This window comes from Rutilus rutilus (genome assembly GCF_951802725.1).
Source record: "Rutilus rutilus genome assembly, chromosome: 14".
In the NCBI taxonomy this organism is placed as follows: domain Eukaryota; kingdom Metazoa; phylum Chordata; class Actinopteri; order Cypriniformes; family Leuciscidae; genus Rutilus; species Rutilus rutilus.
In genome coordinates, this window is record NC_140219.1 from 11,333,631 (window position 1) to 11,344,409 (window position 10,779).

Sequence of the window (10,779 nt, forward strand, 5' to 3'; positions counted from 1 at the left end):
TCCCTTTAACCAGTGGCATACAGATTGAGTGCTGTTAATGTAGGTTTTGTCTTAATCATCAGAAACTGGCTAGTTAATACAAAACAACAACTAGAAATTGACATGATAGAACAGTAACATGTAGTTTCATCACACAATTATCTGGTGTACACATTACACAAGCATACATATCAGATGGATTCGTTTCCATGGTAAGAGTGGTCTAAAGGTCTAAAGGGACTCGGTTGTCACCCAATAGTGTTCTTGCAAACACGCTAACTAACCAACCTCCGGGAGGCTGGGCTTAACGTTGTGTGTCAGTCCAAGATGGCGGTTATCTCCATTGAAAGGTAAAACAAAGACTTTTGGCTATCATTACTGTTCGTCTTCATGCCTTTTTTTTTTTTTTTTTTACTTGCATCTGTCTTCATTTCAAGCTAATCGTTGAGCAGTTCGTGTGGGCGCTGGGCTGTAAATCTGCTGCAGGTGTTGAACGAGGAAGCGAAAAGTAGATGTGAATGCGTGGCTGAGCTATCGCTGGCATTATGACGAGTCATGTTTTAATTTATAGGACATTGATGTCTTTATACTGTACACCTTTAGGGTTGATGTATTTTACTCCATACGGATATCTTGCATTGATTATTTACATCTCATCCCGGCGTTGATTTTTTTTTTATTAGATAAATGCAATCGGGGGGTCGAGATAGTGGTTTGATCTGTGTAATGACAATGCTAGATAAAATCCAAATAGTTTGCAGATTATTATATCCAGCTCTAGTTGAGTCTAAAACCGACCCGTCATTTATTTATTTAATTTTATTAAAAAGGGTTAAGATTTAGGGAGCGATTTGAGTATTTAGTTGACATTTTTAATACATTTAGTAACATTTTTTGAAATGTACGAAATTTGTATACAACTATACAAAAGATACATCATGACAGCTGTTATCCTGTTAGCACTTTATCTCTGATGCTTCACTGACTGATAATGATACCCCAGTACTAAAAAGGGCCAAAAATATTTCAAATTGCACAAATGTCATCATGAAGTGAATCCAGAGTGCCTTTTTATTCTTGGTGCCATTTTAAGTAACTGATCTGTGGCAAAAAACTTGAGATTGTCTGGGGTTTGTTAGAGGAGGTCGATTGTCATTTGCATAAAGCAAAATTACCAGCCACAGTTTTACACCCTGGTCATCTAATTACAGACAAGGAAGTGATCCTCAAGGGTGGCAAGAAAGGAAGGGAACATAGCACTGACTCTTTTATTGTTACTCCACCCTGCTCATTCATTACTCAAACCTGATCCATAGCAGTAACCTACTCTAATTTAAATTCTCTCCTCTTTTTTTTTAAAGGATGGGGCTGCTGTCTGTGGTCTGTGTGTGTCTGTTGTTCAGCAGCGCCTTTGCTGTGGATCGGGGAAACTTTAAAACCTGCGATCAGAGTGCCTTCTGCAAGTATGTCAGTTATACTGTAATCCAGTACTGTATAGATGACCTCTACAGTGTACAACTAGCATTCCATTTTAAAAATCCTGTCAAGGATCACAAATTCTCATTATTGTAGTATTCCAACATACTTAAAATTGAGGTTATTCACCCTGTACTCTGCTGTGGTAGTTTAGAGAGTGCTTTACTTGCATCTGCAAAGACTCTACATATACATCGATTTTTGTATCTGATTGTCCATAGACGTCAACGGGCGCTCAAACCGGGTCAGTCCCCATACCGTGCTCTTCTGGACACTTTGGAGCTCAGTGACTCTCGACTGACCCTCCAGCTTATCAATGACAACAACAAGGTTTGCTTCATGCTCTCCGTTAAGAGATACCTTTCAAAACAGGAATTTTGTGTTGTTTTATTTTATTTTATTAAAAGCGCTGCAGCATTTCTTGATATTCAGTGGTTTATTCACTCAGGGTCGTTTTTTATTTTATGTTCAAACCATAGAAGACTTTAGTGTGCCCCTCTTGTTTACAATATTTTGTTACAAAAGTCAAGATTTGGTCTGCTCTCTTGCTGTTTGCAGGTGCATTTGCTATTGGAGCTCTACAGACTGCAGGGGAATATGACGCGGGTGAAGATAAATGAGTTGAAACCTCTGAAGCCTCGCTTTGAGGTGCCAGACGTACTCATAGCAGAGCCCCGTACTGAGCCGTGAGTGCACAATGAAATTCAGAGAACAGTCAAACACATGCATGATTTATTGTGATCCTCTGAGTAACCTCGTCTCCGCTTCTTTCCTTTTACTCTGATTCCCCTGTCTACCTAATTTTTTTCTCTCTCTGTATCTCTTTCCTCAGCCTCTCATTTTTGTCTAAGGATGAAAATGGCATTGTGTTGTCTCTGGGAGCAGAGAGCCAGAGGTTGATTGTTAGTGCCCGTCCATTTAGGCTGGACATCATGGAGGGGCCAGAGGTGCTGCTATCCCTCAACTCTCGCGGCCTGCTGGCCTTTGAGCACCTGCGACTTCGCAAGGACACGTGAGTATTGAGTTTTTCTCTCCTATTTGGAAGCTGGGAAGCATACATGTACATTACCGATCAAAAGTTTTGGGTTGGTGAGGTTTTTAATGTTTTTGAGCATAAGTCTATTATGCTCACCAAGGCTACATTAATTTGATCAAAAACACAGTATTACTGAAAATAGTAATATTGTAAAATATAATTACAATTTAATATTTTTTTTCTATCTTTAAAAAAAAATTTTTTTAAATGTAATTTATTACTGTGATGCCAAATCTGAATTTACTCCAGTCTTTAGTGTCACATGATCCTTCAGAAATCATTCTAATATGCTGATTTACTGTTTAAGAATCATTTTCAATTATTATCAATGTTGAAAACAGTTGTGCTGCTTAATATTTTCGTGGAAACTGTGATGGGTTTCAGGATTCAGAAAATATAGGAAAGTTTGCTGCAGAGCAACTGAGATTTTGTTAATGGATATAAATCATGTACCCAAGCCTGACTATTAATCTCTCTTTTGTGTGTATGCGGGTGTTTTATCAAAGGCAAGCACAACCAGATGGTGCTGAGGTTAAAGAGAGTGCAGATGGAGATCAACAGCAAGATGAAGGCGAGAAGGTTAGTAGCTGTATGTGTGCGTTTGTGGGTGTGCCCAGGTAAATGATTCCGTGTCATCTTTCCACGTCTTCAGTTAAAACCAGCATGTCCGGTTTCTGCGCCTGATCTGGTTTAGCAGCTAAATGTAGCCGTTATGCAACACTGACGTGTGTGAAAGTACCACAGTAGCTAAAGAAGTATTACTTGATGAACATCACATTGCAACGTTATGCATTTGAGAACTGAAACCAGGTTCTTTTTTGTTCAATTTTTTTGTCATATTTTCCCTCACTATAGGATGAAGATGGAGAGAGTGATAAAGAGGAAGATGGTCTGTGGGAAGAGACATTTAAATCTCATACAGATACCAAACCAAATGGTATGTTCCTATGTCAGTTAAAAGCCCCATGAAACTGCTTGACTAATGCAGTTTTCTTATCAGTATTTAAGTGTTTCTTATTAAAACAAAGTTTGGGTGAAACATCTCAAAGGGTTTATTAGGGCCCGCGCACCGATGGTGTGAGGACTCTCTTGGAATTGCTCCATTTATTCCTTTTTCTTTTTTTTTAAAGCAGCCAATTGACTTTTTTTGACCAATTGAGTCATCGATATTTTGGTCTGATTTCCCAGAAGAGAAAATGGAAATTTTAAAAGTGCACACTATCATGTAAAAGTTTGGGGTCGGTATGGGTCTCTTATGCTCACTAAGGCTGCATTTATTTGATAAAAAATTCAGTAAATATAGTAATATTGAGAGTTATTTTAAAATGTAATTTATTCTGAAAGCTGAATTTCATTCTAATATGCATTCTAATATTTGTTGCTTACAAAACATTTCTTATTATTGTAAATGTTGAAAACATTTGTGCTGCTTAATATTTTTGTGGATGAATAAAAAGTTCAAAATAGCAGCACTTATTTAAAATATAACAACATAAATGTATTCACTGTCAATTTTGGTCCGTTTAATGCATCCTTGCGGAATAAAATAATTAATTTCTTTAAAAAAAAAATCTTACTGACCCCAAACTTTTGAATGGTGTGTAGTTAACTTTTTGGAGTACATTATGACATATTGGAGCATATAGATGGCTTCAAAGCTAACAGAGATGGACTTGGACAGAGGTGGACAGAGATGGACATTTTGATTACTTGATTGATTACTTTCACACAGCAATCAAATGTTAATAATTATATTGTTTTGTTTAAAATATTTCCTTAGGCCCCACATCAATAAGTTTAGACTTCTCCTTGCCGGGTGTAGAACATGTATACGGTATTCCAGAGCACGCTGACAACCTAAAACTCAAAACTACAGAGTGAGTAGATGTCTTAGCACACAATCAAAATATACCTCCTATAAAAATCGTAAACACAAAATGTTTTTGTTTTTTTTTAGTGGTGGGGATCCATACAGACTGTATAACCTAGATGTGTTTCAGTATGAGCTCTATAACCCTATGGCCTTGTATGGATCTGTACCTGTCATGCTAGCCCATAACACGCAGAGAACCATGGGTATTTTCTGGCTTAATGCAGCCGAGACCTGGGTTGACATCAGTTCTAATACAGCAGGAAAGGTAATAGGTCACTAGGGCTTTCTATGTTGTCTATTATTATTATAGTGTATTTAAAACTCTTCAATGGTTAATTTTGTCATTCCTTTCAGACTGTCTTTGGTAAGATGCTAGACTTTGTTCAAGGCTCCAGTGAGACTCCTCAGACGGACATCCGTTGGTTCTCTGAGAGTGGTATCATTGATGTCTTCATCATGCTTGGGCCCAAACCATCAGATGTCTTCTTACAGTACGCCTCTCTCACAGGTAAATGCCAGCTATAAGCTCTAAACTGCACCAACCAAACCATTCACAAAACCCTGTACAGACCTGAATCGAGTATATTTTGTGTGTTTGGCATATCTAGGCACCCAGTCCTTCCCTCCTCTGGCCAGTCTGGGCTATCACCAGTGTCGCTGGAACTATAACGACCAGGAGGATGTGAAGTCAGTGGACCAAGGCTTTGACCAATATGACATCCCTTATGACTTCATATGGCTTGACATCGAGCATGCCGATGGCAAGCGCTACTTCACCTGGGATCCACACAAGTTCCCTCAGCCTAAAGAGATGCTTCAGGGCCTAATGGACAAGAGACGCAAGGTCAGCCACGCCACAGTTGTTTGTATAACTGTAGTATGGTATGATTTTCTTCTAAACATTCATAAGTATGAAGAAGAGTCTGATTGAAAGATTTTGCGATGACAATTTTGTTTTAGATGGTGGCTATAGTAGATCCTCACATCAAGGTTGATAGTGGCTACAAGATCCACAACGAGATTACTTCTAAGGACTTCTACACTAAGAACAAAGATGGTGGAAATTATGAAGGCTGGTGCTGGCCTGGTGAGAAGTTTGTTTTTAAATATAATGTCCTTATAGTACTTGGAAAAAGTTTGAGGTTGGTGGTTTTTTATGTTTTTGAATGGAAGCTCACCAAGGCTTTATTTATTTGATCAAAAATACAGTAAAAACAGTAATATTGTGAACTATAGCAATTTAAGAAAACTGTATTTCTATTTTAATATATTTGAAAAAGTCATTTATTCTTGTGATGGCAAAGCTGATTTTCAGCAGCATCACTTCATCTTTTTACTGTCACCTTTGATCAATTTAATGCATCCTTGCTGAATAAAGGTATTAATTTCTGTAAAAAGAAAATCTTACTGACCCCAAACTCTTAAATGGTAGTTTAAGTAACTTCACTATGACCTAAAAACATATGTGGTATTTGTGATGAGATGCTTAATATAACATTTATTGTAGTTGAAATGCATCTCTCATTGCTTTGGCATGGTCTTATCACAGGAAACTCTGGTTACCCAGACTTTACAAATCCAGAAATGAGGGCCTGGTGGGCCAGCATGTTCTCCTATGAGCAGTATGAGGTGAGACTTTTCTCAAAAGTAAAATCCCTGATTTAAAAAAAAAAAGGATCTGAAACTGTTGAATCATAACAGTCTAGTCCAAAATGAGTGTTAGATTGAATGATTTCCTTATTCTAATGGTTGCAGAAAAATTATTCAAGAAGATGTTGTAGCTCTACCTGTTTCTCCCATCATCTCACCCTGACAGGATGTGGTGATGCTTTAGTCTTATGCTCCATTTCCCCTCTACATTTTTTCTGTGTGTGAAGTGCTTATGCTCACAAAAGCAGAGTGCAAAAAAAAGTTCAAAGCGGAATACACAAACAGATTTTGCATATAGACGTCTTTATATCAAGGCTGTTCACCAAACTGTGAAGGACATCAATCACTGGTTTCTGTTAGGTGGTCTTTCTCACTGTCAAATCTCAATAGTCTAATGTCTCCCATTCCTAATAATTATACATTAATATAGTATATCTTCCTAGTGGTTTTGTGCAGTTTTGCACTCAGCGTGAAGAGACAAATTTCTTTTTCATTGGAAGTTGTTGCCTCACATCTGGTTAGGACACGAAGTTAAAAGTGAAAACGACAAAACAAATCGCATTGTCACAACTCTACATGTTGCTTTTCAGGGCTCAATGGAGAACCTCTTTACTTGGAATGACATGAACGAACCGTCCGTGTTCAATGGCCCAGAGGTCACTATGCACAAAGATGCGCTACATGGAAACTGGGAGCACAGAGACCTACACAATATCTATGGACTTTATGTGGTGAGGAACTCTGCAAGATGTATGAGAACCAACATGTATTTTGTAGCTTATAATAAATTATAACTTCTAATATAAGGAGAAACATAAAGTTACAATTATTTTATACTCTACCACCTGCATTAAATGTTCTTCAAAAATAAATAATTATTTTCTTCTCCTCCTTAATTTCCTCTGTGTATTATTTTGCAGCAAAGGGCCACTGCCGAAGGTCAAGTTCAGCGATCTGGTGGAGTTGAAAGGCCTTTTGTGCTGACCAGAGCCGTTTTTGCCGGCTCTCAGAGATATGGTGAATTCATGTGGTTGTTTGTGCACACTAAACTTAAAGCCTGAAACGCCATCATCATTTTATTGTACATGATGTGTGCAAGAGACATTTAGGTTTGTGTATTTTCATCAGGTGCTGTCTGGACTGGCGATAATGCAGCTGAGTGGGACCATCTGAAGATTTCTATTCCCATGTGTCTCAGTCTTGGGCTTGTGGGCATCTCGTTTTGTGGAGGTCAGTAATTAACTTTGTAGTGGTGATGATAACTAGGCCCAAATGAAATTTCATCTTCTGTGCTGCTTTTGGGGAGAAATGGATTTTAACATGCTAAAATAAGTATTAGAGTTTCACTAATAGCTGAAAGCACAATCAAATCAGGCAAATTTTTTAATAACAAACACATAATTAGCAGGAGTATGTGTATATTTCGATTTAAGAGAGGTTTCCATTCTACAGTCTGCAGACAGATTCCATGTATAATGCAAAGTACATGTGTGTAACTTTATCTTTCTGCATTTTGTAATCATGCTAATAATTGATCTCTCTTCTTGCACACAGCTGATGTAGGTGGCTTTTTTAAGAATCCCAGCACTGAGCTTCTGGTTCGCTGGTACCAAGCGGGTGCATATCAGCCGTTCTTCCGTGCTCATGCCCATCTAGACACCACACGCAGGGAACCCTGGCTGTTTGGTCCAGAGAACACGGCACTCGTTCGTGAGGTAATCCGCCAGCGTTACGCTCTTCTGCCATACTGGTACCAGCTGTTGTACCATGCGCACAAAACCGGAATGCCAGTCATGAGGTGAGTGCAGTCCCTGTGAATGCTTGTTTAGAATATTGTTCATTATTTCAAGTAGACTGGATTGTTTGTGTAGTCAAAAGTACTGCTCCATTTTACGTTTGTGCTCTTTCTTTTCTGTCATGCCTCAGACCTCTTTGGGTTGATTATCCAAAGGATACAGCAACTTTCACCATTGATGACGAATACCTAATTGGTGAGATTGTTTAAAAAAAAAATTGTTTTAGTTAAAGTCTAATATGAGTCAGTCTATAATTTATAAAGGAGTATTTGATGAAGTCTTTCTATTTTTTGTTGTTTAGGAAGAGATTTGTTGGTTCACCCAGTCACAGAGGAAGGCTCTCGTGGAGTCACTGCTTATCTTCCTGGAGCCGAAGAGGTAATACTGTTGACTTAAAGACTGAATGATGTCAAAAATATTGATGAGTATTGCAATCTGGGCGATTATGTAAATTTTGTGCAACAAAATGTCTTAGTAATCTGCCACCAACTTGTCATAGCAAGTGGCAAGTCATAGGTCATTGCCCTGTGACATAAACTAGAGCTTATTTGTTTGTTTTTACATAAAAAGTGACACATCCATCAATGTGTCTAGGTCAAAACTGTGCTCATCATGAGAGCTTTAATGTTAGAATAAATGGAAATTGATATAAAAACTTATTTTATATGAGATTAACTCTAGTTCGCTTACTTGCATCATACTTTCACCATGTTGATGCTTCTTGTTTTTCTTGTCTATATCCAGGTTTGGTATGATGTCCACACCTTTCAAAAACACAATGGCGTGCAGAATCTTTACATCCCGGTCACTCTTAGCTCTGTAAGAGGCTTTCCTTATTAAAAAAAAAGAGAATGTTTATTTGAGTTTTATATCAACTATAATTTCTTTTCTTTTCTTTTTTAGATCCCAGTGTTCCAGCGTGGTGGTTCTATCATCCCTCGGAAGGACAGAGTTCGAAGGTCATCTGCTTGCATGGAAAATGACCCATACACCTTGTATGTGGCCCTTAGCCCTAAGGTAAAGAGCTAGTTCTCTCTGTTGACTAATTAAACAAATTGTGTAACAGAATAATTGTAACTTATTTTTTTCTCCCTCTCTCTCTCTCTTTAGAAATTTGCAGAAGGTGAGCTCTACATTGATGATGGCCATAGTTTTAACTATGAAACAAAGACCGAATTAATTCACCGGAGACTCACCTTTGCCAAAAATGCTCTCACCTCCAGGTATTTATGTTAATCTGTCATTGTCCAAACTTTTTTGGATAAATTTCTGTATAATTTACTGCAGAAAGTTTTAACTAAAATGTTTTTATTTATAATCTCAGCAACCTGTGCCCAGACTGTAAGTTCTTAACTTCATCATGGATTGAAAAAGTTCTCATTTTGGGTGCCAGCAAGCCCAGAAAGGTTCTTCTTAAAATGGATGGTAAGAGATTTATTCAAGTCTGCTCAACATTGTAATATCAGAAACTAATTTAATACTGTATTTTCTGATGGAAATTACCTCAATATTTGAGATATGGCATTGTAATCTTCCCACACTCTCTCAAACAGGTAAAGAAACCCCTGTGGATTTTGAGTTTGATGCCTCCATGTCAGTGCTAACCCTTCGTAAACCTGGGATGAACGCCGGGAACGACTGGACCCTGCTGCTGCAGTAGCCAGATGACAATTAAAAAAAAAAAATCAGCCAAAAAGAAAATTGAAAAATTCACTTTTAATTCATAAACACATTAAGCACTTACAAAATCATCATGACAATTCAGAAGCGAACAGTGGTGCAGTGGGTCAGAGATTTTTGTGCTAAAAAGAAATGGCAGGGTCAGATAGTAAATGCTTTTCATTTTAAATGTAATGTCATTCACAAGTCAAAAGCTTTGTTTTTAATTTCACATGGTAAAAAAGTAGTGATAAAGTCAGATTAACTGATTCATGCAGTGGATTTAAATAATTTCAGGGCTGCAAATCAGGCCGTTAATTGTTTAAAAACTGGAAGTTAATCTGTTTTGACAGATTTGTTCCTTTTCAAGGAAGACGACACATCAGGTTCACAAATCTTTGCTGTTTTTCTTATCATTTTAAAAACAAAAAAGCTCTAGAAAATTGTTTAACTATGATCACATTTGCACATCAGGGGTTTTAGAGACTACTATTTAAGCTCTATGGCCTTGTTAATTTGATGGGGGCTCTTGGGTTTGGATTCTACAACGGGAATAACCTACTGACTGAATCTGTGAGTTTATTTTCTCTTATTGCTTCTTTTTTTTTGCCATTTTTATGTAGAGCACTTGAATATGTTGGGTATATGTGGGTAGGGTGATTTTCACTTTGAGCCAGCAAAGCAGAATGAAACAGTCAGGCATTTATAATTATTTCAGCTGTGATGGGGAAGATAATTTGTGAAGTTCATTTTATTGTCATCCGCTTTAAATTGATAACTTGTCGAAATTACTGAAGTAGGTGTTTTAGGCAGGGCCTCTGATGAAAGAGGCATTTGTATACATTCCCATTTGACCATCCTATGTGACTGCTCTGTGTTGCTGATTTTCTAGTTTGTTTCATTCCATTTTTGAGGGTGACCCTGAAAGCTGTGGAAATGTTAGACTAAATGTAATTTCTAAATTTTTGATTAATGGATGTTCAAATGAGGTGGTAATAAAGGTTAACTGTACATTCCCAACTGCATTTGTTTGTTTGCTCTCATTTTTATTTGTTCAATTATGCCTAATTATAGCATTATGTGATGGTTGCTAATTCCATTTAAAATTGCCAACTTGAAATGAAAAGTAATTACCAATAAATCTTAAATAAATAGCTCATTTAGCTTGTATTGTGTTGTGTTGATTCATACAACTACAATATTTTTCGTAGTCATGTATAAGCTGTGTCAGACGATTTTGTTTAATGTATATTAATCATGTCACTCACACCCTGTTGTAAAACTAAATTTTAAGATGTTTTCTCATGAGA

At 37.3% G+C, this 10,779-nt stretch overlaps 1 protein-coding gene across 1 annotated transcript; it reads left to right on the forward strand.

Moving 5' to 3' along the window:
- Window positions 1-109: 109 nt before the first annotated feature.
- On the forward strand, window positions 110-10,494 carry ganabb (glucosidase II alpha subunit b). The gene is made up of 24 exons (XM_084430788.1): window positions 110-329; window positions 1,341-1,442; window positions 1,677-1,785; window positions 2,014-2,141; window positions 2,288-2,467; window positions 2,998-3,070; window positions 3,347-3,428; window positions 4,272-4,368; window positions 4,449-4,629; window positions 4,719-4,872; window positions 4,973-5,208; window positions 5,325-5,451; window positions 5,914-5,993; window positions 6,605-6,745; window positions 6,935-7,031; window positions 7,143-7,244; window positions 7,569-7,812; window positions 7,941-8,005; window positions 8,112-8,188; window positions 8,555-8,629; window positions 8,714-8,827; window positions 8,921-9,033; window positions 9,135-9,235; window positions 9,364-10,494. Exons 1-24 carry the CDS (start codon window positions 307-309, stop codon window positions 9,468-9,470), a joined length of 2,808 nt encoding a protein of 935 aa, XP_084286914.1. The 5' UTR covers window positions 110-306; the 3' UTR covers window positions 9,471-10,494.
- The last annotated feature ends 285 nt before the right edge of the window (window positions 10,495-10,779 follow it).